General features: G+C 46.4%; 1 protein-coding gene and 1 non-coding gene across 5 annotated transcripts in view; one reads left to right on the top strand and one right to left on the bottom strand.

Annotated features, from left to right (window-relative positions):
- SGSM1 (small G protein signaling modulator 1) overlaps positions 1 to 27,532 on the bottom strand; it is a 124,871-nt gene that overhangs the window by 17,992 nt on the left and 79,347 nt on the right. For 3 of the 4 annotated variants that reach the window (XM_033233041.1, XM_033233042.1, XM_033233043.1), the window contains 6 exons: positions 27,094 to 27,222; positions 20,945 to 21,127; positions 19,271 to 19,339; positions 16,007 to 16,594; positions 10,463 to 10,587; positions 6,049 to 6,131 (listed from right to left, as the gene is read on the bottom strand). In XM_033233041.1, coding sequence (XP_033088932.1) covers positions 6,049 to 6,131; positions 10,463 to 10,587; positions 16,007 to 16,594; positions 19,271 to 19,339; positions 20,945 to 21,127; positions 27,094 to 27,222 — 1,177 coding nt within the window. The remainder of the gene's footprint in view (positions 1 to 6,048; positions 6,132 to 10,462; positions 10,588 to 16,006; positions 16,595 to 19,270; positions 19,340 to 20,944; positions 21,128 to 27,093; positions 27,223 to 27,532) is intronic. The other variant, XR_004442343.1, reaches the window with a different exon arrangement.
- Positions 11,202 to 11,272, top strand: LOC117096766. The gene has a single exon (XR_004442617.1). It is a non-coding gene; the product is annotated as a small nucleolar RNA SNORD56 (small nucleolar RNA).

Here is a 27,532-nt window from a genome sequence, read left to right as displayed (position 1 = left end):
AACTTTTGTATTTTTAGTAGAAATTTTTCACCATGTTGGCCAGGCTGGTTTTGAACTCCTGACTTCAAGTGATCCACCTGCCTCAGTCTCCCAAAGTGTATGCAATTACAGGCATCAGCCACTGGGCCTGGACCTAGTTGTTGTATTTTAGACATAAATGTTTATATATTTAGCCCAGGGGCTTGGAATTCAGTAGCACGATCACAGCTCACCACAACCTCCGACTTCTTGGCTCAAGCAATCCTCTTGTCTTAGCCTTCTGAGTAGCTGGGACTACAGGTGTGCATGATCATGCCCGGCAAATTTTTAAATTTTTGTGTAGAGATGGAGTCTCACTATGTTGCTCAGGCTGGTCTCAAACTCCTGATCTCAAGCAATCCTGTTGCCTTAGCCTCCTGAGTAGCTGGGACTACAGGTGTGCACCACCATGTCCGGCTAATTTTTAATTATTTTTGTAGAGATGGAGTCTCACTATGTTGCTCAGGCTTGTCTTGAACTCCTGATCTCAAGCAATCCTCCTGCCTCGGCCTCCCAAAGTGCTAGAATTACAGGTGTGAGCCATTGCACCCAATCCCATTTTTTAACAGGTTTATTGAGATTCTCATATAAAATTCACCCTTTAAATGTACCATTTAGTGGTTTTAGTACATTCACAATGTTGTGCAATCACCACTATTAGTTCCAGAACATTTCTTTACCCCCGCAACCCCAAAATCCCTGTATCAATGAAGCAGCAACTTCACATTTCTCTCTCCCCCAAGTCCCTGTCAATGACTAGTCTTTCTGTCTCTATGGATTTGTCTACTCTGGACATTTCATATAAATGGAATCATACCATTTATGATATTTTGTGTCTGGCTTCTTTCACTTAGCATGTTTTCAAGGTTCATCCACATTGTAGTTTGGATCAGAACATCATTCTTTTTTTTTTGCCAAATAATATTCCATTGTATGGATATACCACATTTTGTTTATGCATTCATCATTTGATGGACATTGGGACTATTTCCACTTTTTTGAGTATTATGAATAATGCTATCATGAACATATATGTACAGGTATTTGCATGAACATATATTTTCAATTCTCTTAGGCATATATCTATGGATGAAATTGCTGGGTCATATGATAACTCTATGTTCATTACTATGAGAAACTGCCAGACTGTTTTTTAAAGTGGTCAAACCGGCCGGGCATGCTGGCTCATGCCTGTAATCCCAGCACTTTGGGAGGCCAAGATGGGCGGATCACCTGAGGTCTGGAGTTCGAGACCTGCATAGCCAGCATGGTGAAACCCCATCTTTACTAAAAATACAAAAATTAGCCAGATGTGGTGGTGGGTGCCTGTAATCTCAGCTACTTGGGAGGCTGAGGCAGAAGAATCACTTGAACCCGGGAGGCAGAGGTTGCAGTGAGCTGAGATTGCGCCACTGCACTCCAGCCTGGGCGACAGGATGAGACTCCATCTCAAAATAATAAATAAATAAATAAATAAATAAATAAATAAATAAATAAACAAAGTGGCCAAACCATTTTACAATTCCACCAGCAATGTATGAAGCTCCCAATTTCTTCATATTCTTATCAACACATGATTTTCTATTGTTTTGATTCCGGCCATCCCAGTGTATATGAAGTGGTATCTCACTGTGGTGTTTACTTCCATTTTCCTAATGACTAATGATGTAGAACAGCAATGCTCAACCTTTTTGCCACCAGACACCAGTTTCCTGGAAGACAATTTTTCCATGGACATGGAGTGGAGTGGGGGTATAGCTTCTGGATGAAACTGTTCCACCTCAGATCATCAGGCATTCGATTCTCAGAAGGAGTGCACAACCTAGACCCCTCATATGCACAATTCACAATAGGGTTCGCACTCCTAGGAGAATCTAATGCCACTGCTGATCTGACAGGAGGTGGGAGGTGGAGCTCAGGTTGTAATGCTCACTAGCCTACTGCTCACCTCCTGCTGTGTGGCAAGGTTCCTGTCTGTGGCATAGGGCTTGGGGACCCTTGATGTAGAGCATCCTTTAACTTGCTTATTGGCCATTTGCATATCTTCAATTCTATTGAGAAATGTCTATTCAAATCCTTCAACCACTTTAATCAGGTTGTCTTTTTATTGTTGAATTGTAAGAGTTTTTTTATATTTTAGCTACGAGTCCCTTATCACACATACAACTTGCAAATATTTTCTTCTAGTCTTTTGGTTCTTTTCATTTTCTTGATGGTGTTCTTTGAAGTACAAAAGTTTTTAATTTCGATGAAGTCTAATTTGCCTACTTTTTCTTTATGTTTTTGGTGTCATATCTAAAAAAAAATTTCCTAGCCTAAGGTGACAAAGATTTACTCCTGTTTTTAAGTTTTATAGTTTTAGTTCTTGTATTTAGGTCTATGATCCATTTTGAGTTAGTTTGTTGTATGTGGTGTGAGGTAAGGGTTCAACTTCAATTTTTTGCATATGCATGTCCAGTAGTTCTTGCACTATATGTTGAGAAGACTGTTTTTCCTCACTGAGTTGAATTTTCTTAGTACCTCTGTCAAAATCAATTGACCATCAATGTAAGGGCTTACTTCTGGACTCTCAATTCTATTCCATTGATCTACATGTTGATCCTTATAGAAATACCACTATTTTAAGACATTTGTGGTAGGTTTTGAAATCACGTACTGTGAGTCCTGCAACATCTCCTTTTAAAAATTGTTTTGGCTGCTGGGCGCAGTGGCTCACGCCTGTAATCCCAGCACTTTGGGAGGCCAAGGTGGGTGGATCACAAGGTCAGGAGATCGAGACCATCCTGGCTAACACGGTGAAACCCTGTCTCTACTAAAAATGCAAATTAGCCGGGCATGGCGGCGGGCGCCTGTAGTCCCAGCTACTTGGGAGGCTGAGGCAGGAGAATGGCGTGAACCCAGAAGGCGGAGCTTGCAGTGAGCCGAGATCGCGCCACTGCACTCCAGCCTGGGCAACTAAGTGAGACTCCGTCTCAAAAAAAAAACAAAAAACAAAAAACAAACAAACAAACAAACAAAAAATTGTTTTGGCTATTCTAAATCCCTTGAATTTCCAATTTTAGGGTCAGCTTGTCAATTTTTGGAAAAACAAACAAACAAAAAAAAAACAAAGGCAGCTGGGATTTTTGACAGAAATCGCACTGACTTTACAGATCATGGAGAGCACTGCTACCTTAACAACACTAAGTCTTCCAATCCATGAACATGAGATATCTTTCCATTTATTTTGGTTTTTAAAATTTACTTCAACAATGCCTTGTAGTTTTCAATATACAAATTTTGCATTTCTGTTAAGTTTATTCATAAGTATTGTATTTTATTTATGCATTTATTTATTTGACATGGAGTTTCGCTCTTGTCACCCAGGCTGGAGTATAATGGCACAATCTCAGTTCACTGCAACCTCCGCCTCCCGGGTTCAAGTGATTCTCCTGCCCAAACCTCCCAAGTAGCTGGGATTACAGGTGCCTGCCAGCACATCTGGCTAATTTTTGTATTTTTAGTAGAGATGGGGTTTCACCATGCTGGCTATGCCGGTCTTGAACTCCAGACCTCAGGTGATCCACCCACCTTGGCCTCCCAAAGTGCTGGGATTACAGGCATGAGTCAACATGCCCAGACTATTTATTTTTTATTTATTTATTTTTTAGACGGAGTCTCACTCTATCACCCAGGCTGGAGTGCAGTGGTGCAATCTCAGCCCAATGCAACCTCTGCCTCCCAGGTTCAAGCGATTCTCCTGCCTCAGCCTCCCAAGTAACTGGAATTAGAGGCATGCACCACCAAGCCTGGCTATTTGTGTGTGTGTGTGTGTGTGTGTGTGTTTAGTAGAGACTGGGTTTCACCACGTTGGCCAGGATGGTCTCTAACTCCTGACCTCAGGTGATCTGCCTGCCTCGGCCTCCCAAAGTGCTGAGATTACAGGCATGAGCCACTGCACCCAGCCAGTATTGTATTCTTCTAGATGCTACTGCAAATAAAATTGTTTTCCTAATTTCATTTTGGGATTGCTCATTTCTTTTTTTTTTTTTTTTGAGACGGAGTCTCGCTCTGTGGCCCAGGCTGGAGTGCAGTGGCCGGATCTCAGCTCACTGCAAGCTCTGCCTCCCGGGTTTACACCATTCTCCTGCCTCAGCCTCCTGAGTAGCTGGGACTACAGGCGCCCGCCACCTCACCCAGCTAGTTTTTTGTATTTTTTAGTAGAGACAGGGTTTCACCATGTTAGCCAGGATGGTCTCGATCTCCTGACCTCGTGATCCGCCCGTCTCGGCCTCCCAAAGTGCTGGGATTACAGGCTTGAGCCACCGCGCCCAGCCTCTTTTTTTTTTTTTTTTTTTTTTTTTTGAGGCAGAGTCTTGCTCTGTCGCCCAGGCTGGAGTGCAGTGGCGTGACCTCGGCTCACTGCAAACTCCACCTCCTGGGTTCACGCCATTCTCCTGCCTCAGCCTCCTGAGTAGCGGGGACTACAGGCGCCCGCCACCACGCCCGGCTAATTTTTTATATTTTTAGTAGAGACGGGGTTTCACCGTGTTAGCCAGGATGGTCTCGATCTCCTGACCTTGTGATCCACCCACCTCGGCCTCCCAAAGTGCTGGGATTACAGGCTTGAGCCACCGCGCCCGGCCTGGGATTGCTCATTTCAAGCGTATAGAAATACAAGAGACTTTTGTTTATTGATCTTGTATCCTGCAAACTTGATAAACTTGTTTATCAGTTGTAATTTTTTTATTCCTTAAGATCTTCTATATGCAAAATCACATCTGTGAACAAAGATAGTTTTACTTTCTTTCCAATCTGAAATATTTTTATTTCTTTGTCTTTCGTAATTGCCCTGGCTAGAACCTATGGTGGCAAAAGTAGACATACTTGTCCTGTTCCTGCTCTTAGAGAGGAAGTGTTCAGATTTTCACCACTGAGTCTGACGATATTTGTGAGGTTTTCATAGATGCCCTCTATCGTGTTTAGTTCCCTTCTATTCCTAGTTTGTTGAATGTTTTTATTATGAAAAGGTGTTGGATTTTCTTGTGTTTTTCTGTGTCAATTGATATGACTGTGTGGGTTTTTCCCTTTATTTTAGTAATGTGGTGAATTAAATTGATTGATTTTTGCATGTCAAACTACCCTTGCATTCTGGAGATAAGCCCTAGTTGGTCATAGTGTATCATCTTTTTTATATCTTGGTGAATTAAGTTTATTGGTATTTTGTTGAGGATTTCTGCATTTGTATTCATAAAGGATATCGGTCTGTAGTTTTCTTGTTATGTCTTTGTCTGTTACTGGTATCTGGTTGCCAGTGAGACACCCAGTCCTCATACGAGGTCTGGCTTTATTGAATGAGTGAAGAAGCATTCCTTCCTTTTCTACGTTTTTGAAGAGCTCGTGAAGAATTGGTGTTAATTCTTCTTTAAATGTTTCATAGAACTCACCGGTGAAACTGTCTGGGTTTGTTTTTCATTTTTATTTGTTTGTTTGTTTTTTTTTTTTTTTGGAGACGGAGTCTTGCTCTGTCACCCGGGCTGGAGTGCAGTGGCCGGATCTCAGCTCACTGCAAGCTCCGCCTCCCGGGTTTACGCCATTCTCCTGCCTCAGCCTCCCGAGTAGCTGGGACTACAGGCACCTGCCACCTCGCCCGGCTAGTTTTTTGTATTTTTTTTAGTAGAGACGGGGTTTCACCATGTTCGCCAGGATGGTCTCGATCTCCTGACCTCGTGATCCGCCCGTCTCGGCCTCCCAAAGTGCTGGGATTACAGGCTTGAGCCACCGCGCCCGGCCATTTTTATTTGTTTATTTGTTCTCATTCACATTCATACAATCAGTGGCTAGCAAAGGCCTATCTGGGTGTTGAGTATTGGGCACCATGGAATATAAGGACTTTTTATTTCACTAGGATACTGATGTGTTCACCAGACAGGCCTTCGGAGCACCTGGCTGGAGCCACATTCCATAGAGTCACAAAGTGAGATTAACCCCTCTGCCATGCAGTGGAAAGGAAATGCGCCCCCAGCCCTGGGGCAGTAAAGACACACTCACCATCATCCAGAATGACCAGCAGAGGAGCCAGAAGATCACACATGCCCTGGACATAGCCGATCTCAATGTGCTGCCAGATGTAGCTAGAAGAGACACAAGGTGCCAATTATGGCAGCCACGGCCTGCCTCTCCAGCCCACTCCAACTTCCGCTCCTCCCGCTTCGGTCCCCAATCCCTCACCTGGACCTCTCCCTCAGCCTCCTGCCTGCATCTCTGTTCCCACTGTCTCTCTTTAAACATTCTATGTGCAGCTACCAGAATGACCTCCTTAAAGGCCAACTCAGGAGGCCCCTTCAGGCTCAAAACTTGTACAAGCACCCTGCTGTCTGATGGGATGTTATCCAAACTCCTTTACTGGGGGTACAAGGAGTAATGACCTCCTCCCAACGCATCTTCACAGCCTCAAACATCGTTTCCACACTGTCTTCCTCTCCAGCTACATTGACGTATTCACTTTGCACAAAAAGATCACAAATTTATGTTTCTGTATCTTTGCCCTAGAGCTCCCTTTGTCAGGAATTCTAATCTGTCCCTTACTAGTAACAGCTTATATTTACTGAGCACTTACTGTATACTCAACCCACTATTTTCTTTTCTTTTCTTTTCTTTTTTTTTTTTTTGAGATGGAGTCTCGCTCTGTTGCCCAGGCTGGGGTGCAGTAGCGTGATCTCTGCTCACTGCAAGCTCCGCCTCCCGGGTTCACGCCATTCTCCTGCCTCAGCCTCCCGAGTAGCTGGGACTACAGGCGCCTGTCCCCACGCCCAGCTTTTTTTTTTTTTTTTTGTATTTTTAGTAGAGACGGGGTTTCACTGTGTTAGCCAGGATGGTCTCGATCTCCTGACCTCGTGATCTGCCCGTCTTGGCCTCCCAAAGTGCTGGGATTACAGGCATGAGCCACCGCTCCTGGCCCCTCAACCCACTATTTTCAAAATAGTCATGTGAAACATGGACCATTATCCCATTTCGCAGATGAGGGGACTGAAGCACAGACAGGTAAATGACATGCCCCAAATCATACACCTAATAAGTGGCAGAGGCAGTACTTGAACCTAGGAGGCCTTACTCAAGGATATATGATCTTAGCCTCTATGTGAAATGGTTTCGTTAGCTTTCCTTTTTTTTTTTTTTTTTTTTTTGAGACGGAGTCTCGCGCTGTCACCCAGGCTGGAGTGCTGTGGCCGGATCTCAGCTCACTGCAAGCTCCGCCTCCTGGGTTCACGCCATTCTCCTGCCTCAGCCTCCGAGTAGCTGGGACTACAGGCGCCGCCACCTCGCCCGGCTAGTTTTTTGTAGTTTTTAGTAGAGACGGGGTTTCACCGTGTTAGTCAGGATGGTCTCGATCTCCTGACCTCGTGATCCGCCCGTCTCGACCTCCCAAAGTGCTAGGATTACAGGCTTGAGCCACCACGCCCCGCCAGCTTTCCTTTTTTTTTTAAGACAGAGTTTCACTCTTGTTGCCCACACTGGAGTACAATGGCACAATCTCAGCTCACTGCAACCTCCACTTCCCTGGTTCAAGCGATTCCCCTGCCTCAGCCTCCCAAGTAGCTGGGATTACAGGCGCGTGCTGCCACGCCTGGCTAATTTTTGTATTTTTAGTAGAGACAGGGTTTCGCCATGTTGGCCAGGCTGGTCTTGAACTCCTGACCTCAGGTGATCCGCCCGCCTCGACCTCCCAAAGTGCTGGGATTACACGTGTGAGCTGCCATGTCTGGCCTATGGTTTCTTTAGTTTTCTTAACTTTGTCAAAATCCATCTCAAAAGGTCACCATTTCTGTGAAGTCTTCCGTGATTTCTCCCTATGCCTTAACCAGGGAGAAGTCAGTTCATTTTTACTTCTTCCCAGCATTTTTTTCATTTTAATGTAACACTTATCAGACTATATCACAGTTTAAAACATTTTAAAAAATGTACATTCAGGCTGGGTGCGATGGCTCATGCCTGTAATCCTAGCACTTGAGAGGCCAAGGCAGGTGGATTGCCTGAGCTCAGGAGTTCAAGACCAGCCTGGGCAACATGGTGAAACCCCATCTCTATTCCAGTGCAAAAAATTAGCTGGGTCTGGCAGCCTGCGCCTATAGTCCCAGCTACTCAGGAGGCTGAAGTAGGAGAATCGCTTGAACCTGGCCGGGCGCGGTGGCTCAAGCCTGTAATCCTAGCACTTTGGGAGGCCGAGACGGGCGGATCACGAGGTCAAGAGATCGAGACCATCCTGACTAACATGGTGAAACCCCGTCTCTACTAAAAATTACAAAAAACTAGCCGGGCGAGGTGGCGGGCGCCTGTAGTCCCAGCTACTCGGGAGGCTGAGGCAGGAGAATGGCGTAAACCCGGGAGGCGGAGCTTGCAGTGAGCTGAGATCCGGCCACTGCACTCCAGCCTGGGTGACAGCCCGAGACTCCGTCTAAAAAAAAAAAAAAAAGAGAATCGCTTGAACTCAGGAGACAGAGGTTGCAGTGAGCTGAGATCTCACCACCGCCCTCCATCCTGGGCCACAGAGCGAGATTCCATCTCCATAAAAAAAAAAAAGTACATTCATATTATGTTATACAATATATAATCAATTATATATTACTAAATTGTTAGTAGTCATTAATTCTGGGTGAGTGGCACTGATGGGCAGAGATGAAGGGAGAAGTTTCTCTTTCTATCTTACAAATTTCTAATTTCTTTGATTTAGGTTTTTTTTTTTTTGTTGTTGTTGTTGAGACGGAGTCTCGCTCTGTGGCCCAGGCTGGAGTGCAGTGGCCGGATCTCAGCTCACTGCAAGCTCCGCCTCCCGGGTTTACGTCATTCTCCTGCCTCAGCCTCCCGAGTAGCTGAGACTACAGGCGCCTGCCATCTCGCCCGGCTAATTTTTTGTATTTTTTTAGTAGAGACGGCGTTTCACCGTGTTAGCCAGGATGGTCTCGATCTCCTGACCTCGTGATCCGCCCGTCTCGGCCTCCCAAAGTGCTGGGATTACAGGCTTGAGCCACCGCGCCCGGCCTTGTTTTGTTTTGAGACAGGGTGTCATTCTGTTGCCCAGACTGGAGTGCAGTGGTGCGATCACAGTTCATTGCTGCCTCAACCTCCCAGGTTCAAGCCATCCTGCTGCCTCAGCTTCCCAAAGTAGCTATGACTATAGGTGCACACCATCATGCCTGGCTAATTTATTAAAACTTTTGTAGAGATGGGATCTTGTTATGTTGCCCAGACTGGTCTCAAACTCTTGGCCTCAAGCGATTCTTCCGCCTTGGCCTCTCAAAGTGCTGGGATCAGAGTTGTCAGTGATTTAGATTTTTAACAAGCATGGGTTACTTTCATATTTTAAGAAATACCAATAATAATTTTTTATTATTTTTATTACTTTTCAAGAGATGGGGTCTCACTCTGTCACCCAGGCTGGAGTACAATGATGCAATCATAGCTCACTGCAACCCTCTAACCTCTGGGCTCAAGCTACCCTCCTGCCTGCACCTCCCAAGCATCTAGGACTACAAGTGCATACCACTATGTCCAGCTAAATGTTAAGTTAAAAAAAATTATTTTGTAGTGACAGGGTCTCACTATGTTGCCAGGCCAGTCTCTACTTTTTTGAAGTCTGTGAAGAACTCAAGTGGCCTCAAGTGATCCTCCCACGTCAGCTTCCCAAAGCGCTGGGATTACAGGAATAATATCTTTTTAGTGAACAGTAATAAAGTCTTAGATCTCGGCTTCAAGAAAAACAGAAGAAGAACAGATTCTACAGCCAGAGAGGCGTGGCTATGAGTTTCTGCTCAGCCACTGCCCGATGCCCACTCAGCAATGAGGCTCTTCGTGGAGCCTCCACATCGTTACCTATAAAAGGGGTTAATGGGCCGGGCGCGGTGGCTCAAGCCTGTAATCCCAGCACTTTGGGAGGCCGAGACGGGCGGATCACGAGGTCAGGAGATCGAGACCATCCTGGCTAATACGGTGAAACCCCGTCTCTACTAAAAAATACAAAAAACTAGCCGGGCGAGGTGGCGGGCGCCTGTAGCCCCAGCTACTCGGGAGGCTGAGGCAGGAGAATGGCAGGAACCCAGGAGGCGGAGCTTGCAGTGAGCTGAGATCCGGCCACTGCACTCCAGCCTGGGCGACAGAGCGAGACTCCGTCTCAAAAAAAAATAAAAAATAAAAAAAAAAAATAAAATAAAAGGGGTTAATACCTCGTAGGGTTGAGGAATAAGTGAACGATGATAGTATAGGCCTCAGGACAGTGGCTGGTATACAGTAAGTGCTTAATAAATGTTCTATATTATTGTTGTTAAATTGTCACTGTGTGCTAAGTAAGATTCCAGGTGAGTACGATGCCAGCTTCAGAAGCTGAAATAACTTCTAGGTGGGCCCCCTATGTCTTCCATTTCACCCATCCCCCCCCAATCCCCTAGATCCCCTCGCTGCCCCCAGCCACCTGCACATGATGTTACGCAGCTTCTCCAAGTTGGCGGGAGTGAAGTACCAGTAGTTGCGGTCACACCTCTGCACATCCTTCTCGATGCGGTGCAGGTTCACCGTGTACAGGTCCAGCAGCTCTGGCTATAGGCCACCGGGGCGGAGGGTAGCGGGGAGAGATGAAAAATTACATCTGAATCCCCACTGGGAGGCAGCAATCCTATCTCCTCCTCCTAAACCTCTCCTGTTGTCACTGAAAATACATCTCCTACCTGGACCAGCCAGGTGTTTGATTTTGTTTTTGTTTTCTGGGAGGGTGTCTTTAATTTGCAGGATGAACATTCTCCCTCAGAGAGTTACAACTATAGCTGGAAGTGAACCTCTCCCTGCTGAAAGCTGGACAAGGAGAATGAAGAACTGAACAGAGGTCAAATTCTGGTAACGAACCAGCCTGGCTGCTTGAACAATTACCTTAATTTCAAAATGGCTCAATGATACGGCAAGAAAATAAGAAACATTTAGGGACCAAAAACTAACCCAGAAATGTGAGAAAACACTAAAGCTGGCCTTTGCCTTAAGGAAAGCTAGTAAAGTGGGAAAATTTAAACTTAGATTTAATTGTTTTATGCTCTCCCACCCAAGTTGAAGATCTAATGAGACCTTCCTACAGGAAGGTAGGACCCCAAAGAGTCACACTCTCAGAAAGGAAAAACTAGAAAAACTCACTAATATTTTGGGATCTGAAAACAATTGCCTGTCCACAGTGACAGCAATATTTTTCATCCACAGTAGTTCACCTCACGAATGTTGACACTTTGGGTCTAAGTGAAACAGCAACAATACCTGACTGCTTGTACCTGGAATATAGTTATTAAATTAAATGTAAATGTTATCTCCCTGGATAATTAAGAGCCACAAATCAGGTTTGTAACTCATGCGGTTTATAACCCAAACTCCCATTACCTGGGTGGTCTGAAAGATCAGAGAATGTAGTTGTCATCTCAAATTTGTTATTTCCCTAGTCCTAGAAAGAAGCAAAAGAATACCCCTCTCTTGAGGAATCTACCTTCCACCTGGGTCTTAAATAGTGCAGCAGATAATATCCCAAGAAATACGAGCTCGTGTTCAAACAATCACAAAACACTCAGGGAAAGAAGGTGCCCAGAGTGACGGTCGGCATAAATACAAGACAACAGAATCAGAGCCATCAGGGCCTCAGTTGTTAGAGGTATCAGAAACAGATCATGAAATAAGTATGTTTACTGTATTTAAAGAAATAAGGCAGGGCGCCATGGCTCATGCCGGTAATCCCAGCACTTCGGGAGGCCGAGGTGGGCGGATCACTTGAGGTTGAGAGTTCGAGACCAGCCTGACCAACATGGTGAAAACCCATCTCTACTAAAAACACAAAATTAGCCGGGCATGGGTGTGCGCTTGTAATCCCAGCTACTCGGGAGGCTGAGGCAGGAGAATCGCTTGAACCCGGGAGGCGGAGGTTGCGGTGAGCCGAGATCATGCCATTGCACTCCAGCTTGGGCAACAAGAGAGAAACTCTGTCTCAAAAATAAATAAATAAATATATAAATAAATAAATAAATAATAAAAGAAGAGGTTAACAGTAAGAACAAAAGCTGGGGTGCACTGGTTCATGCCTGTCATCCCAACACTCTGGGAGGTCACAGCAGGTAGATCACTTGAGGCCAGTTCAAGACCAGCCTGAGCAACATGGCAAAACCCCATCTCTATAAAAAACACAAAAAATGGTCGAGCGCGGCGTCTCATGCCTGTAATCCCAGCACTTCGGTAGGCCGAGATGGGTGGATCACAAGGTCAGATCGAGACCATGTGGCTAATGCGGTGAAACCCCATCTCTACTAAAAATACAAAAAACTAGCCGGGCGAGGTGGCGGTCGTCTGTAGTCCCAGCTGCTCGGGAGGCTGAGGCAGGAGAATAGCGTAAACCCGGGTGGTGGAGCTTGCAGTGAGCCGAGATTGCGCCACTGCACTCCAGTCTGGGCGACAGAGCGAGACTCTGTCTCAGAAAAAAAATAAAAATAAAAAAATTAGCCAGGCGTGATGGTATATCCCTGTAGTCCCAGCTACTTGTGGGGCTGAGGTGGGAGGAAGGATTGCTTGAGTCCAGGTGAAGGCTGCAGTGAGCCATGATTGCGCCACTGCCCTCCAACCGACGCGACAGAAGGAGACTGTCTAAAAAAAAAAAAAAGAAAGAGCAAGAGACTATATAAAATAATCAAGTAGGTCATTTTATAGCATATTTGAAGAAAGGTCAAATAAAATGTTAAAAAGAATATTAAATACTAGAGACAGGTGACAGAAAATAAAACATTCTGGAAGAGAGAATTACTCAATTGAAAGGACATCTGAAGAAACGATCCAGAATTCAGCACAGAAGGACAAAGAAATGATAAAAAAGAGAAGCAAGCCAAGCGCGGTGGCTCATGCCTGCAATCCCACCCAGCACTTTGGGAGGCCCAGACAGGCAGATCATGAGGTCAGGAGATCGAGACCATCCTGGCTAACCCGGTGAAACCCTATCTTTACTAAAAATACAAAAAAATTAGCTGGGCATAGTGGCGGGTGCCAGTAGTCCCAGCTACTGGGGAGGCTGAGGCAAGAGAATGGCGTGAACTCGGGGGGCATAGGTTGCAGTGAGCCGAGATCGCGCCACTGCACTCCAGCCTGGGGGACAGAGTGAGATTCTGTCTCAATCAAAACAACAACAACAACAAAAAAAAAGCAAAAAATGTGGAAGTCACTGAGGTATGTGCTTCATCTAAGTAAGAGAGTAGACGAAGAAAGAGAAAACATGAGTGACACAAAAGAAAGCTCAAGATCAGGACGGAGGAAGATCGTGAATGGTAACGACACATCAGGTGCAGTGGAGTGGAGGGCGTCAGTAGGCTTTTGGGGAGAAGTCCTTGGACACACAGAATAAATGAAAAACCTGATATATTTGAATGTTTGAAAATAGATTTAGGGGCCGGGCGCGGTGGCTCAAGCCTGTAATCCCAGCACTTTGGGAGGCTGAGACGGGCGGATCACGAGGTCAGGAGATCGAGACCATCCTGACTAACACGGTGAAACCCCGTCTCTACTAAAAACTACAAAAAACTAGCCGGGCGAGGTGGCGGCGCCTGTAGTCCCAGCTACTCGGGAGGCTGAGGCAGGAGAATGGCGTGAACCCGGGAGGCGGAGCTTGCAGTGAGCTGAGATCCGGCCACAGCACTCCAGCCTGGGTGACAGAGCGAGACTCCGTCTCAAAAAAAAAAAAAAAAAAAAAAAAAAAAATAGATTTAGGAAAGTGGCAAAGACTTCTGGGGGTGAACTGACTTTAAATATACAGCAAACTAAGAAAAAGAAAACAGGAAAATGAAAACACATCTAGGAAAAACAAATTTTTTACAGGAAAGACAAAAATTAGGACAGTTTACTACACGGCTTACATATTACTCTGTTAAAATAATGCAAGCACTGACATTTACAGTAGATGCATAAGATATTATAACACTGTACACAACTTTTTTTTTTTTTCCGAGACAGAGTCTCGCTCTGTTGCCCAGGCTGGAGTGCAGTGGCATGATCTCAGCTCACTGCAAGCTCCGCCTCCCGGGTTCACACCATTCTCCTGCTTCAGCCTCCTGAGTAGCTGGGACTACAGGCACCTACCACCATCCCCAGTTAATTTTTTGTATTTTTAGTAGAGATGGGGTTTCACCGTGTTAGCCAGGATGGTTTCGATCTCCTGACCTCGTGATCCGCCTGTCTCGGCCTCCCAAAGTGCTGGGATTACAGGCGTGAGCCACTGCACCGGGCCAACACTGTACACATTTAACTAAATCATTATATAACTATATTAGAAGGACAGGGATGAGAAGGTATCACGTGTGGTGAGAGCTGGAAGTTGGGAGGAAATGGGAACTGAACCATCCTCTTTCATAGTGGGAAGTCACTAGAAAATGTCTGAAACTGAAAGAAAAAGAGATCAAGAAGCAGCAATGCCAGTGTGTTAGAGACCAGGGGGCAAACACCAAATAATTTGGGCAGAATAAGTAAAATGATTGCCTCTGTGGAGGGTTAAATAGGGTGAGATGGGGCAGGTATCTTCTGGGTTTTATATCCAGGCTTTTCTGTGTTTTACTCTTTACAGGCTTGCCTATCTTTGAAAGAAATAACAAGTTCTTTAAAACGGGCGGATCACGAGGTCAGGAGATCGAGACCATCCTGGCTAACACGGTGAAACCCCGTCTCTACTAAAAATACAAAAAACTAGCCGGGTGAGGTGGCGGGCGCCTGTAGTCCCAGCTACTTGGGAGGCTGAGGCAGGAGAATGGCGTAAACCCGGGAGGCGGAGCTTGCAGTGAGCTGAGATCCGCCACTGCACTCCAGCCCGGGTGACAGAGCAAGACTCCGTCTCAAAAAAAAAAAAAAAAAAAAAATCATAAATATGACCCTCCCTTTCAGCTGACGGCCTTTGGCTTGGGCTTTCTGGTAAGAAACCAAACTTGAATATTCACAGGGTATTGGACCTAACTCTAAATCATGATGCTCATGACCAAGGCTGCTGTTGATTGAGTGCTTACTATGTGCCAGGCACACAGGACTTTAACTCATTCATTTTGAAAACAACTCAGGAAGAGAAGTAAGACACACATAGAAAAACTCAGGCTCAGAAGAATAAAATGACTTGCTGAAGCTGGGATTTGAACCCAGGGCTGTTGACGACAAAGCCTGCCTTTTTTCTTCTTTTTTTCTTTCTTTATTTTTTTTTGAGACGGAGTCTCGCTCTATCACCCAGGCTGGAGTGCAGTGGCCGGATCTCAGCTCACTGCAAGCTCCGCCTCCCGGATTTACGCCATTCTCCTGCCTCAGCCTCCCGAGTAGCTGGGACTACAGGCGCCCGCCACCACACCCGGCTAGTTTTTTGTATTTTTTTAGTAGAGACGGGTTTCACCGTGTTAGCCAGGATGGTCTCGATCTCCTGACCTCTTGATGCGCCCATCTCAGCCTCCCAAAGTGCTGGGATTACAGGCTTGAGCCACCGCGCCCGGCCTTTTCTTTTTGTCTTTTTTTTTTTGGAGGAAGAGACTCACTCTGTCGCCCAGGCTGGTGTGCAGTGGCATGATCTCGGCTCACTGCAAGCTCTGCCTCCCGGGTTCACCCCATTCTCCTGCCTCAGCCTCCCGAGTAGCTGGGACTACAGGTACCTGTCACCACGCCCAGCTAATTTTTTGTATTTTTAGTGGAGATGGGGTTTCACTGTGTTAGTCAGGATGGTCTCAATCTCCTGACCTCATGATCCGCCCATCTCAGCCTCCCAAAGTGCTGGGATTACAGGTGTGAGCCACCATGCCCGGCCCCCGTTTTAAAATACTGTATTATCTTCTCTCCCAAATGGGTTTCTACAGTGAATCCTCCATGATGGAAAAAATGCAACAAACCAGAGGTCTGACTCTGGGGTCATTCTGGATAACGGGCTTGTAGTACATCTCACCCTCCTGCAGCTGGAAAGAAGGAAATGGAACGGAGGGTCCTGGTGACTTACAGAGTAGGTGACGCCGCTTGAAGACACAGGGGACACCTCGTTGGCAGAAGTAGTCACAGCCAGAGAAGCCAGGGCAGGGAAGAGACTTTCCATCTCAGGCTCCTCCGAGAGGTTGTCCTCGCTGTCTGCCTGGCCACGTTTCTCTGCCTCGCTGCTCCTCCAGCCCTCCATCACGACATCGTCCTTTTCAGGCAGGGCCACGTCCAGGCTGCCTGTGATGGACATGAACTCGTCCACACTCTCGTTGGCCAGGAGGTCGCTCTCCAGGCTGTCCTGCACGGCCAGCTCCTCCCGGGGAGCCTCATCCTGGGATGTGGTGGCCTCGCTGCTCTGCCTGTCATCCACACTGCCATCCCTAGGTCGCAGCACCGGGGGAGTGTTCCGCTGGGCGTCCAAGACACTGTCTTCTGTGCTCAGACTGGGCTCCGAGTGCTCTGAGAGGCCCGAGGAGAAGTTATGGGAGGAAGGATGACCCGAGTCTGGGGAACAAGTGCCATTTACTAGGTTCCCATTGGGGATCTTGGGCTGTTTCTCCTCCAATCTGCCTTCAGCCTCCACCTGCTCCACCTCATCCACAGACTCAAACACCTGAGGACAAAGTGCACAAAAACAGATGGACCAGCATATCCACTGCAGCACTACTTACAGCAGCAGCCTAAATATCCAACAACAGATGGTCGGCTTAAATATGGATCAAGCATGCAGTGGAATACCATACAGTCAGTGAAAAGAGTGAGGCAAAGTAAGGTGTAATATATGCTCCCATTTGTGACGAATAAGAAAGTGGTCTAGGCTGGGCATGGTGGCTCACGCCTGCAATCCCAGCACTTTGGGAGGCCGAGGCAGGCAGACTGCTTGAACCCAGGAGTTCGACACCAGCCTAGGCAACATGATGAAACCCAGTCTCTGCAAAAAATACAAAAAATTAGCCTGGTATGGTGGTGCACACATGTGGTCTCAGCTACTTGGGGGGCTGAGGTGGGAGAATCACCTGAGTCCAATGAGTCAAGGCTTCAGTGAGCTGTGATCATGCCACTGCACTCCAGCCTGGGTGATGGGAGTGAGGCCCTGTCTCAAACAACAATAAAAATGTATTCTATGCATAGAATAACCCAGAAAGAAACAAGAAAGTAATTCAGTTGAGTCTGTTTGGTTTTGTTTTTTGAGATGGAGTTTCTCTCTTGTCACCCAGGCTGGAGTGCAGCAGCACAATCTCGACTCACTGCAACCTTCGCCTCCCCGGTTCAAGCGATTCTCCTGCCTCAGCCTCCCAAGTAGCTGGGATTACAGGTGCCCACCACCACACCTGGCTGATTTTTGTATTTTTAGTAGAGACGGGCTTTCACCATGTTGGCCAGGCTGGTCTCGAACTCCTGATCTCAGATGGTCCGCCCACCTCGGCCTCCCAAAGTGTTGGCATTACAGGTGTGAGCCACCGTTCCCCACCTGCAGTTGACTCTGAGAAGGGGATACTGGGGAATCAAAATAAGGTGAGACAATAGCTTTTCGTCATATAGACTTTTACCATGTGTACATAATTTTATTTTTATGTATGTATTTATTTATTTAAGATGAAGTCTTGCTCTGTTGCCCAGGCTGGAGTGAAGTGGCATGATCTTGGCTCACTGCAACCTCTGCCTCCTGGGTTCAAGTGATTCTCCTGCTCAGCCTCCCAGTAGCCGGGATTACAGGCAAGTGCCACCATGCCCAGCTAGTTTTTGTATTTTTAGTAGAGTCAGGGTTTCACCACGTTGGCCAGGCTGGTCTCGAACTGCTGATCTCAGGTTATTCACCTGCCTCAGCCTCCCAAAGTGCTGGGATTACAGGTGTGAGCCACCACGCCCAGCCTCATGTATACATAATTTTTCTCATTCAAAAAATTAGTTAACACATGGAAAAGGCAAAAAACAAAACAAAACAAAACAAAAAAAGAAACAAAAAAAACCCTATTACTTTTACACCATGTGGTTGACTATTATGAATCCATTTTTAAAGTTAGATATATATGAAATACTACGAAAAAAATCTCCAGAACACATTTTAGAGATTTTTTTGTGATTCTTTGTGTCCTTAGGTCATATCAAGGGTACGCAGTTAAAGATCATTTTCCCAAGTCACTTGAAATATTTCTTCCCTGTGTGTTTATGTCACCAACTTGATTTATGGTTAGCTTCATGTGTTTTCAAAAACTTCTTTTTGATTCAATTGATTTAAATTATGTAAAAAATTTACCTAGCTTCAGAGCCAAAACCAGAGGTTTTTTTTTTTACTCCAAAATCAAAATTAGGAAACAAGGCATATTCAAGGAAATGTAACTTGTCTCTGCCCCCTCCTCTCTTGGTAACCATTCTGATTCGTTTCTGGTTTCTCCTTACACTGTTCTCCAAAATGGAGGCAAATATATACAGATATTAATATTGCCTCTTCTTACATAAAAGGTGACAACCCATTGTGCATGTTTTAGCACTTGGCTTTGTGTGTGCATGTGTGTGAGACAGGGTCTCAGTCTGTCGCGCAGGCTGGGGTGCCGTGGCGTGCTCACGGCTCACTGCAGCCTCAACCTCCTGGACCCTGGTGATTCCCCCAGCTTAGTCTCCAGAGTAGCTGGGACTACAGGCACGCACCTCCATGCCCAATTAATTTTTTTTTTGTATTTTTTGTAGAGACAGGGTTTGCCATGTTGCCCAGACTGGTCTTGAGCTCCTGGGCTTAAGCTGTCTGCCTACCCTGGCCTTCCAAAGCGCTGGGATTACAAGTGTGAACTACTGTGCCAAGCCAGCATTTTTCTTTAAAAACGGAGTGAGATGGAGTCATCTCTTTTCACTGACTGAAATGGAAAGTTGTTGAACAACATATATGATGGCACTTAAGTATACATTTTTTAAAAAACTACCAAACATTGCTATAGATTATCTACATATTTCTGTGTATGTACAGGCATGCAGAAGGTTTTGAAAGGAACACAGCAAACTGATGATAGCAGTGTTATTTCAAAGGAGGGCAGGCAGAGATTAAGGATGATCAAAACAGACTTTGACTTTCTCTGCAATGTTTTAGTTTTTTGCAGGGTGATAGATCCATATATTTCTTGCATTACTAAAACAAAACCAAAAAGCAAACAAAAAAACAATGTTTAATGCTAATATAAAAAGCTAAAACAAGTAAAGCAAAAAGTGACCTACAGATGATGGACACCCAATCCCCATGACCCCAGGGGGAAGGGAGAGGCGTGGGTGGGAGGGGGCGGGGCCTCCACAAAGTCACCTGTGTGCTGCTGCTGGAGTCGCTGTGCAGGCGGATGTTCTGGTGGCCCGAACTGCAGCTCTGGGAGGACTGGGAGAAGAAAGAGTGGGAGGGAGGGAGGGTGAGGCTGCACCCTGGCCCAGAGCAGGAAGGACTGCTGGGTTGGGAGCCAGGAAGTCTTCTTTCATCTCTATTCCTAACTTGCACAAGTCCTCCCTCAGAGCATCAGTTTCCCAGCTGTAAAATGAAAAGAGGGACCACTCCCTGCTTCCTGGAGCCTCTTCAGAGACCACTTTGACCTCTGGGTTCCCACCTCTCACCTCTGCAACTAGAGCACCCTGCCTTTAACTGCTCTGTAATTGAGACTTCTGGCTAATATTTCAGTTCAACTCACAGAGTAACTGGTTCTATTAATGGTTCCACATTTTTTTAACCTGATCCCTGTATACATGCTTCTGCCCTATAAACTCATAGTCCTTGCCTAGTCTAACACTAGACGTGGCTGTGTTGTTTGCTTTTGTCAATGGGATGTTAACAAACTTGATTCAGCAGAGGCTTAGAACACCCTTGTGCATTTCTGCTTTCTCTCTGTGGCATCTGCTTTCACCGTGAGAGCATGTCCAGGTTCACTTGCTGGGCAGTGAGGCACATGGAGCACAGCTGAGTCACCCCAGACAAATAAGAGAGCCCAACCAAGATAAACAAATGTTTTAGTTGACCAGCTACGGACAGCCAGTGCTGGAATAAGCCTCACCCAGCCCAGTTAAGAACAGAAGTTCCCAGCTGACCCACAGAGTTGCGAGCAAAAATAAACGCTGACTGTTGGAAGTCACTGATTTTTGGTGGTTGTTTGTTACATACTGTTATTATGGCAATTGACGACTGATACAATCACTGGTGAAGAGAATTAGCTTTTTTTTTTGAGAGGGAGTTTCACACTTGTTGCCCAGGCTGGAGTGCAGTGACGCAATCTCGGCTCACTGCAACCTCCGCCTCCCGGGTTTAAGTGATTCTCCTGCCTCGGCCTCCCAAGTAGCTGGGATTACAGATGCTTGGCTAATTTTTTTGTATTTTTAGCAGAGATGGGGTTTCACCATGTTGCCCAAGGCTGGTCTCGAACTCCTGACCTCAGGTGATCCACCTGCTTTGGCCTCCCAAAGTACTGGGATTACAGGATTGAGCCACCACCCCTAGCCAAGAATTAATTTTTTTCTGAGCTCCTACTTTGGGCTATTAAACTGGAGGTTCTGGGAGGACAGACCAGTCTGTCTGGGTCACTGGAACATTCCTGATATCCCAGGATATTCCTGATAGTACCTGCACATAGTAGATACTCAATAAGCATTTGTTGAATCAATGAAAGTCAGGCAGTGTGCCAGGCACTTTATATACATCATCTTGTTTGGACTCTACACAAACCTCCTCTACACCTGATTATTCCCATTTTACAGATGCAGAAAACTGAGGCCCAGAAGAAAAGTTACTGGTAGGGAACCCTAGAACTACTAAATGGTGGGACTAGAGTTTGAACTCAGGTTTGATTCCAAAGTCACCCCACACTCTTAAAGAAAAAGCCAGGGGTGAGACTATCACCAGGCCCCAGATACCCAGGCTTCACCACTCTTAGGACAGCCCAGTGAAGCAGACCCTGACCTTCCCCAGTCCCCACGCTCCCCGAGGCTAGCCGCCCATTACCTCGTTGCTGATGGTTGAGTCCCTATGCAACATCCGGTGCAGGTGGCTGTCCAGGCTGGCCCCAGATGAGCATTTGGCCAGGGCGGCCGCATGGGACTCCCGCTCCCTCTGCCGCACGATCGCCTCGCAGCCCAGCCACTCGGCCATGGTCTGTGCATAGCAGGCATGAATCTGCTCATCCACCTGCCAGGGCAGATGCAATGTCACCTGAGGTGTCAACAAAGGGGCCCATGGGGAGGGCCAGAGAAACCTGGAAGAAAGTGGCTCTGACTCATCTAACATTCATGCAGTTAACATCCAGTATATATTAACTGAGCACCTACTATGCTACTCCTAGCACTGGTTAGGCTCTGAAGACACAGAGGGAGCAAGGCTACTTCTTTCTTTATTTCCCTCCTTCCTTTATTCATTCATGTATACATATATACATTTCAACTATTGAGTCCCTACTATGTGCTAGACAGTACACAGGCCCTGGGGATATAAAAGTGAGAAGACTGTTGCCTTTTTCCTTTCTTTTTTTCTTTTTCTCTTTTTTGAGATAGAGTATTGCTCTGTCAGCAGGCTGGAGTGCAGTGGCGCGATCTCGACTCACTGCAGCCTCCCAGATTCAAGGGATTCTCCTGACTCAGCCTCCCACGTAGCTGGGACTACAGGCATGTGCCACCACGCCCAGCTAATTTTTGTATTTTTTTTTTTTTTTAGTAGAGACGGGGTTTCACCATGTTGGCCAGGATGGTCTTGACCTCTTGACCTCATGATCTGGCCCCCTCAGCCTCCCTAAGTGTTGGATTACAGGTGTAAGCCACCGCGCCCGGCCAAAAGTGAGAAGACTGTTTCATTCTTTACTACCTTCCCTCTCTCTTTCCTCATTCATTCATCCATTCATTCACTCATTCATTTAATTCGATAAGTACCTATTACATGCCAGGCACCACTAGCCATATGGAATATAAGATAAGCAAGATGCTGACCTTCCTCCACCCATCCACTCAATCAACGCATGACCTGACGGCCTCCCATGTGCCCCACATGGGCCACAGGTGCTGAGGATACAATACGAATAAAACTAACCCTCTTCCTTTCCTTACAGCAATGGCCTTACAGAAGGGCCACAGATTTCCAGCTTTTTCCTTGCGGGATTCAACCAAGAGGTGGGGAGCTTCCACTGTCCCTGAGTGACACAGCCCAGGTAACAGGCTCTGCGTATGCCAGACTTCTGGGCACCATGGGGACAGATAGGCTGACCTAGGTAAGGAGAGGCAGGAGGGGAAAAGAGAGGGTGGGGAGCTCGACCCTCTCCTATGCTTACTCAGAACTTCGGGAGGGGGACTCAGGGTCCATCCTGCCCAAGGGCCTCGCCTGAGCTGCTCCCTCCTGCCCACCTCCCTGAGACTCCTCCAAGCCCTACCCACCTCCCAATTCCCACTGCCATCCTAGGCCAGGGTTACACCACTTTCACCTAATGCATGGCCCCAGCAGCCTCCATCCAGGTCTCTGTTGCAGCTGGGCCCCTCCGATTCATGTACCACTTAGCAGTCATGATCCTTGTTTCCTCTCCAGCCTCCCCTCTCACTGCTGCCTCCACCATCCTAGTCCTGGATGTCTCAGCAACTCACGCCCACCATGCCCTTCCTGCCTCTCTCTAAACCCACGCGGACACACCACGTCACGCTGGTCTCCCCTCCAGACCTCTGCCTGTGCTGTCTTCTCTTCCCTTCTTCACCCTCTTGGCCTGAAAAGCAATTCCTTCTGATAATATAGGAACAACCAGCTTCCCCAGGAGTCTTCTCTGACCGCTTTCCCACCTGCCCGGCCTAGGTGCTTCCCATGTGCTCCTGCAGTCCTTGGGGTTGCCTCAATGCCACCAGGGACCGCCACAACCCCCACAAAACTGGGATGGACCTCACCTAATGCGCTTCTGCATTCCCCAGCTCTGAGCACGGGGCTCTGCACATCAGAGTTATCAGTTACTGACTGCCCAGGAAGCCATCAGGCATGGGTGAAGTATGGAAGGGCCTCACACAAGTACTGAGATGAACAGACATTTCACTGGCATGGGTCCTTATAACACAGAACTACAGAAACTTTCTGCTTTCAACTCTCCTTCAACTTTTCTGATTACTCCAGGGAGAAAGGGCCAGTCTGGGGCTCCTGTGCTTCCCACACTTCTCAATACTTTATAATCTCCCCTCCATCCTTTATTTATTTATTTTTTTTAGATAGGGTCTTACTTTGTCACCCAGGCTGAAGTGCAGTGACGCAATCATAGCTCACTGCAGCCTCCAACTCTTGGGCTCAAGCAATCCTCCCATCTCAGCCTCCTGAGTAGCTAGGACTATAAGCACATGCTACCACGCCCAGCTAGCTTTTAAATTTTTTTTTTTTTTTTTTTTTTTGAGACGGAGTCTCGCTCTGCCGCCCAGGCTGGAGTGCAGTGGCCGGATCTCAGCTCACTGCAAGCTCCGCCTCCCGGGTTCACGCCATTCTCCTGCCTCAGCCTCCCGAGTAGCTGGGACTACAGGCGTCCGCCACCTCGCCCGGCTAATTTTTTTGTATTTTTTAGTAGAGACGGGGTTTCACCGGGTTAGCCAGGATGGTCTCGATCTCCTGACCTCGTGATCCGCCCGTCTCGGCCTCCCAAAGTGCTGGGATTACAGGCTTGAGCCACCGCGCCTGGCCGCTTTTAAATTTTTTGTAGAGATGGGGGTCGCGCCATGTTGTTTCAGGCTGGTCTTCAACTCCTGGTCTCAAGCAATCCTCTTGCCTTGGCCTCCCAAACATAATCTCCCTTTTTAACAAAGAGAGGGCAGGCCTTAGGCAGGCTATAACATCTACTTAGACCAGAATTGCACCATTTAGTCTTACTCTATTTTTATAGTTTCCTTCTATTCACGGTCAGTTATACTGGCTTCCTGTTTACGGCAGGGATATAAAATATCTTTTAAAGTAAGTTGTACAAATCTTAAGTGAGTCCATTTAAAGACAAATGCTAAGTAAATAATAGTACAAGTGATACAAGAATATAGAGTGTAAAATACCACCAGATTTTAGGCTGGGTGCGGTTGGCTCACTCCTGTAATCCCAGCACTTTGGGAGTCCCAGGTGGGTGGATCACAAGGTCAGGAGTTCAAGACCAGCCTGGCCAACCTAGGGAAACCCCACCTCTACTAAAAATGCAAAAAAAACCTAGCTGGGCATGGTGGCAGGCGCCTGTAGTACCAGCTACTTGGGAGGCTGAGGCAGGAGAATCGCTTGAATGAACCCAGGAGACAGAAGTTGCAGTGAGCTGAGGTTGCACCACTGCACTCCAGCCTGGGCAACAGAGCGAGCCTCCGTCTCAAAAAAAAAAAAAAAAAAAATGCAAGCAGATGCAAAATCTGGTGAAATTCTAGTAAGGCCTGTAGTCTAGCTACTTGTATTGTGTCAGTGTTAATGCTCTGCTTTTGACAGTGTACTTTAGTTACATAAACTGTTACCACTGGGGAAAGCTGGGTGATGGGTACCAGGGACCTCTGTTACTATTTTTGCAGCTTCTTGTGAACTTATAATTATAGATGCTTCTCGACTTATGATGGAGTTATGTCCCAATAAATGCATCATAAGTTGAAAATATCTTAAGTCAAAAATCCATTTAAGGCCAGGTGCGGTGGCTCATGCCTGTAATTCCAGCATTTTCGGAGGCTAAGGCGGGCGGATAACAAGGTCAGCAATTCGGGGCCAGCCTGGCCAACATGGTGAAACTCTGTCTCTACTAAAAATATAAAAAGTAGCTGGGCGTGGTGGTGGGCACCTGTAATCCCAGCTACTTGGGAGGCTGAGGCAGGACAATCACTTGAACCCGGGAGGTGGAGGTTGCAGTGAACCAAGATTGCGCCACTGCACTCCAGCCTGGGCGACAGAGCAAGACTCTGACAGACAGAGATTCTACCTCAAAAAAAAAAAAAAAAAGAGAATATGAAAACATTTAAAATTACACGTGTTATAATAATCAAGACAGAGTGGTACTGGCAGAAGGATAGATTCACAGATCACCAGAACAAAAGGGATAACCCAGAAACAGACCTACAAGTATGTTCCCAACTGTTTTTTTGTCGTTTTGTTTTTTTGAGACGGAGTCTTTCTCTATTACCCAGGCTGCAGTGCAGTGGCGTGACTTCGGCTCACTGCAACCTCCACCTACCAGGTTCAAGCAATTCTGCCTCAGCCTCCTGAGTAGCTGGGACTACAGGTGCCTGCCACCCTGCCCAGCTGATTTTTTTTTTTTTGTATTTTTAGTAGAGACAGGGTTTCGCTATGTTGGTCAGGCTGGTCTTGAATTCCTGACCTCAGGTGATCCATCCGCCTCAGCCTCCCAAAGTGCTGGGATTACAGGCGTGAGCCACCACAGCCAGCCCCAACTGTTTTTGAACAGTGCAAGAGCAATTCAATGGAGGAAGGACATCTTTTCAACAAATGATGCTAGAGCAACTGAAGACTCAAAAGCGAAAAATGAACTTTGACCTAAATGACACACTGTATATATATAAAAAAAAAAACCTCAAAATATTTTATGTCAAATGTAAAATAGAAAATTTTTAGGATAAATCATAGGAGAAGATTTTCAGGACCTAGGGCTAGGCAAAATTTTCTTAGACTTGACACCAAAAGCATAATTCACAAAAGGAAAAATTGATAAACTGAGTTTCATTAAAAATGTAAAGATTTGTTTTGCAGAAGACCCTGCTTACAAGATGAAAAGTTACAGACTGGGAGGAAATATTTGCCAATCACATATCTGAACAAAGGACTGTTATCAGAGTATATAAAGGACTCTCCAACTCCACAGGAAAAAAACCAAACAATCCAATTAGAAGGTGGGCAAAAGATGTTAGCAGACGTTTCACCAGAGAAGATACACAATGGCAAATAAACACATGAAAAGACCTTCAACTTCACTAGCCGTTTGGAAAGTGCAAATTAAAAACAATGAAATATCAATTATCCGTGTCAGGTGGCTGAAATAAAAAATAGTGACAAGACAAAACTCTGGTCAAGATGCAAGTGTGGATCATTCCTATTTTGCTGGTGGACACAGAAAACAGTATAGCCACTGCAGAGGTGTGAAAGTTTTTTTTCTCCCCTTAGAGACAGGGTCTCCCCATGTTGCCCAGGCTGCACTAGAACTCCTGAGCTCAAGCAAACCTCTTGCTGGGACTAAAGGCAAGTGCTACAGTGAAAGTTTGTCAGTTTCATATAAACATATAAAACTGAACATGCAACTACTATATGACCCAGCAATTACATTCTTACTCATTTATCCCAGAGAAATGACAATTTATGCTCATACAAAAACCGTACACGAATGTTCATTACAGCTTGATTTGTAATAGTCAAAAAACTAGAAACAACTCAGCTGCCTAGCAACAGGTGCTATAGCCTATCATGGAATACTACTCAGCCATCAAAAGGAATTCACTCTTGATACTCTCAATGACTTGGATGAGGTTCTATGCTGAGTGAAAAAAAGTCAATCCCAAAACGTTACACACTGTATCATTCCATTTATATAATATTCTTGAAATGATACAATTATAGAAATGAAGAATATATTATTAGTGGTTGCCAGGGATTGGGGCCAGGGTGTGGGTATGGGGGAGGTGAGTCTGGCTATAAAAGGACAACGTGGGGTTCCTTACAGCATCAAAAATGTTCTGCATGTGGGCTGTGGTGATGGACACAGATCTACACATGTGAGAAAACTGTAGGAAAACACACACACACACACAAATGAGTACAAGTAAAACTGGGAAAGTCTGATTAAGATGAGTATATTATACCATGTCAATACTCTGGTTCTGATATTTTACTACCTTACAGTTTTGCAAGATGTTACCATCAGAAAAAAATTGGGTAAAAGACGCACAATATTTCTCTGCATTAATTTCTCACAACTACGTGTGAATCTACACTTAGTCCAAAATTTAAAAACCTAAAAATTGCATATGTGGCTTGTGTTGTGCTTCCATTGGACAGCGCTGCCTTCAGGTTCCCATCTTTCCCGTATCTCCCTCCCCTTCCTTCGTCCAGCATGAAACCAGAGCTCCCCAGCCCCACAGTATCTGGCTCCTTTTGTTGCGAAAGACCCCAGTGCCTGGCAGGTAACCAACCTCTCTCCTTTCTGTTTCCGTCATCCCGAACTGGTAGTGGCCCAGGAGGAAGGGCCACACGGCCTTGCGGATCTCAGGCTGGATGCCCCCGTAGTAGATGAGGCGCAGCAGCTCCCGCTCCTCGTACCTCTGTGGTGGGTGGGGAGGAGCAAAGAGTTTGGTCAGCAGAAAACCAGGGGGTGGCTTTAGTAGAGATGGAGTTTCACCATGTTGGCCAGATTGGTCTTGAACTCCTGACCTCCAGTGATCTGCCTGCCTCAGCCTCCCAAAGTGCTGGGATGACAGGTGTGAGCCACTGCACCCAGTCACCCTGAGCTATCTTCTTTTTTTGGGACAGAGTCGCTCTGTCACCCAGGCTGGAGTGCAGTGGTGTGATCTTGGCTCACTGCAACCTCCGCCTCCCGGGTTCAAGTGATTCTCCTGCCTCAGCCTCCCGAGA

This window comes from Trachypithecus francoisi, unplaced genomic scaffold (assembly GCF_009764315.1).
Source record: "Trachypithecus francoisi isolate TF-2019V2 unplaced genomic scaffold, Tfra_2.0 Lachesis_group14, whole genome shotgun sequence".
NCBI classification, from domain to species: Eukaryota; Metazoa; Chordata; class Mammalia; order Primates; family Cercopithecidae; genus Trachypithecus; species Trachypithecus francoisi.
Note: the sequence above shows the minus strand (reverse complement) of the source record. Positions and strands in the feature narration are given on the sequence as shown.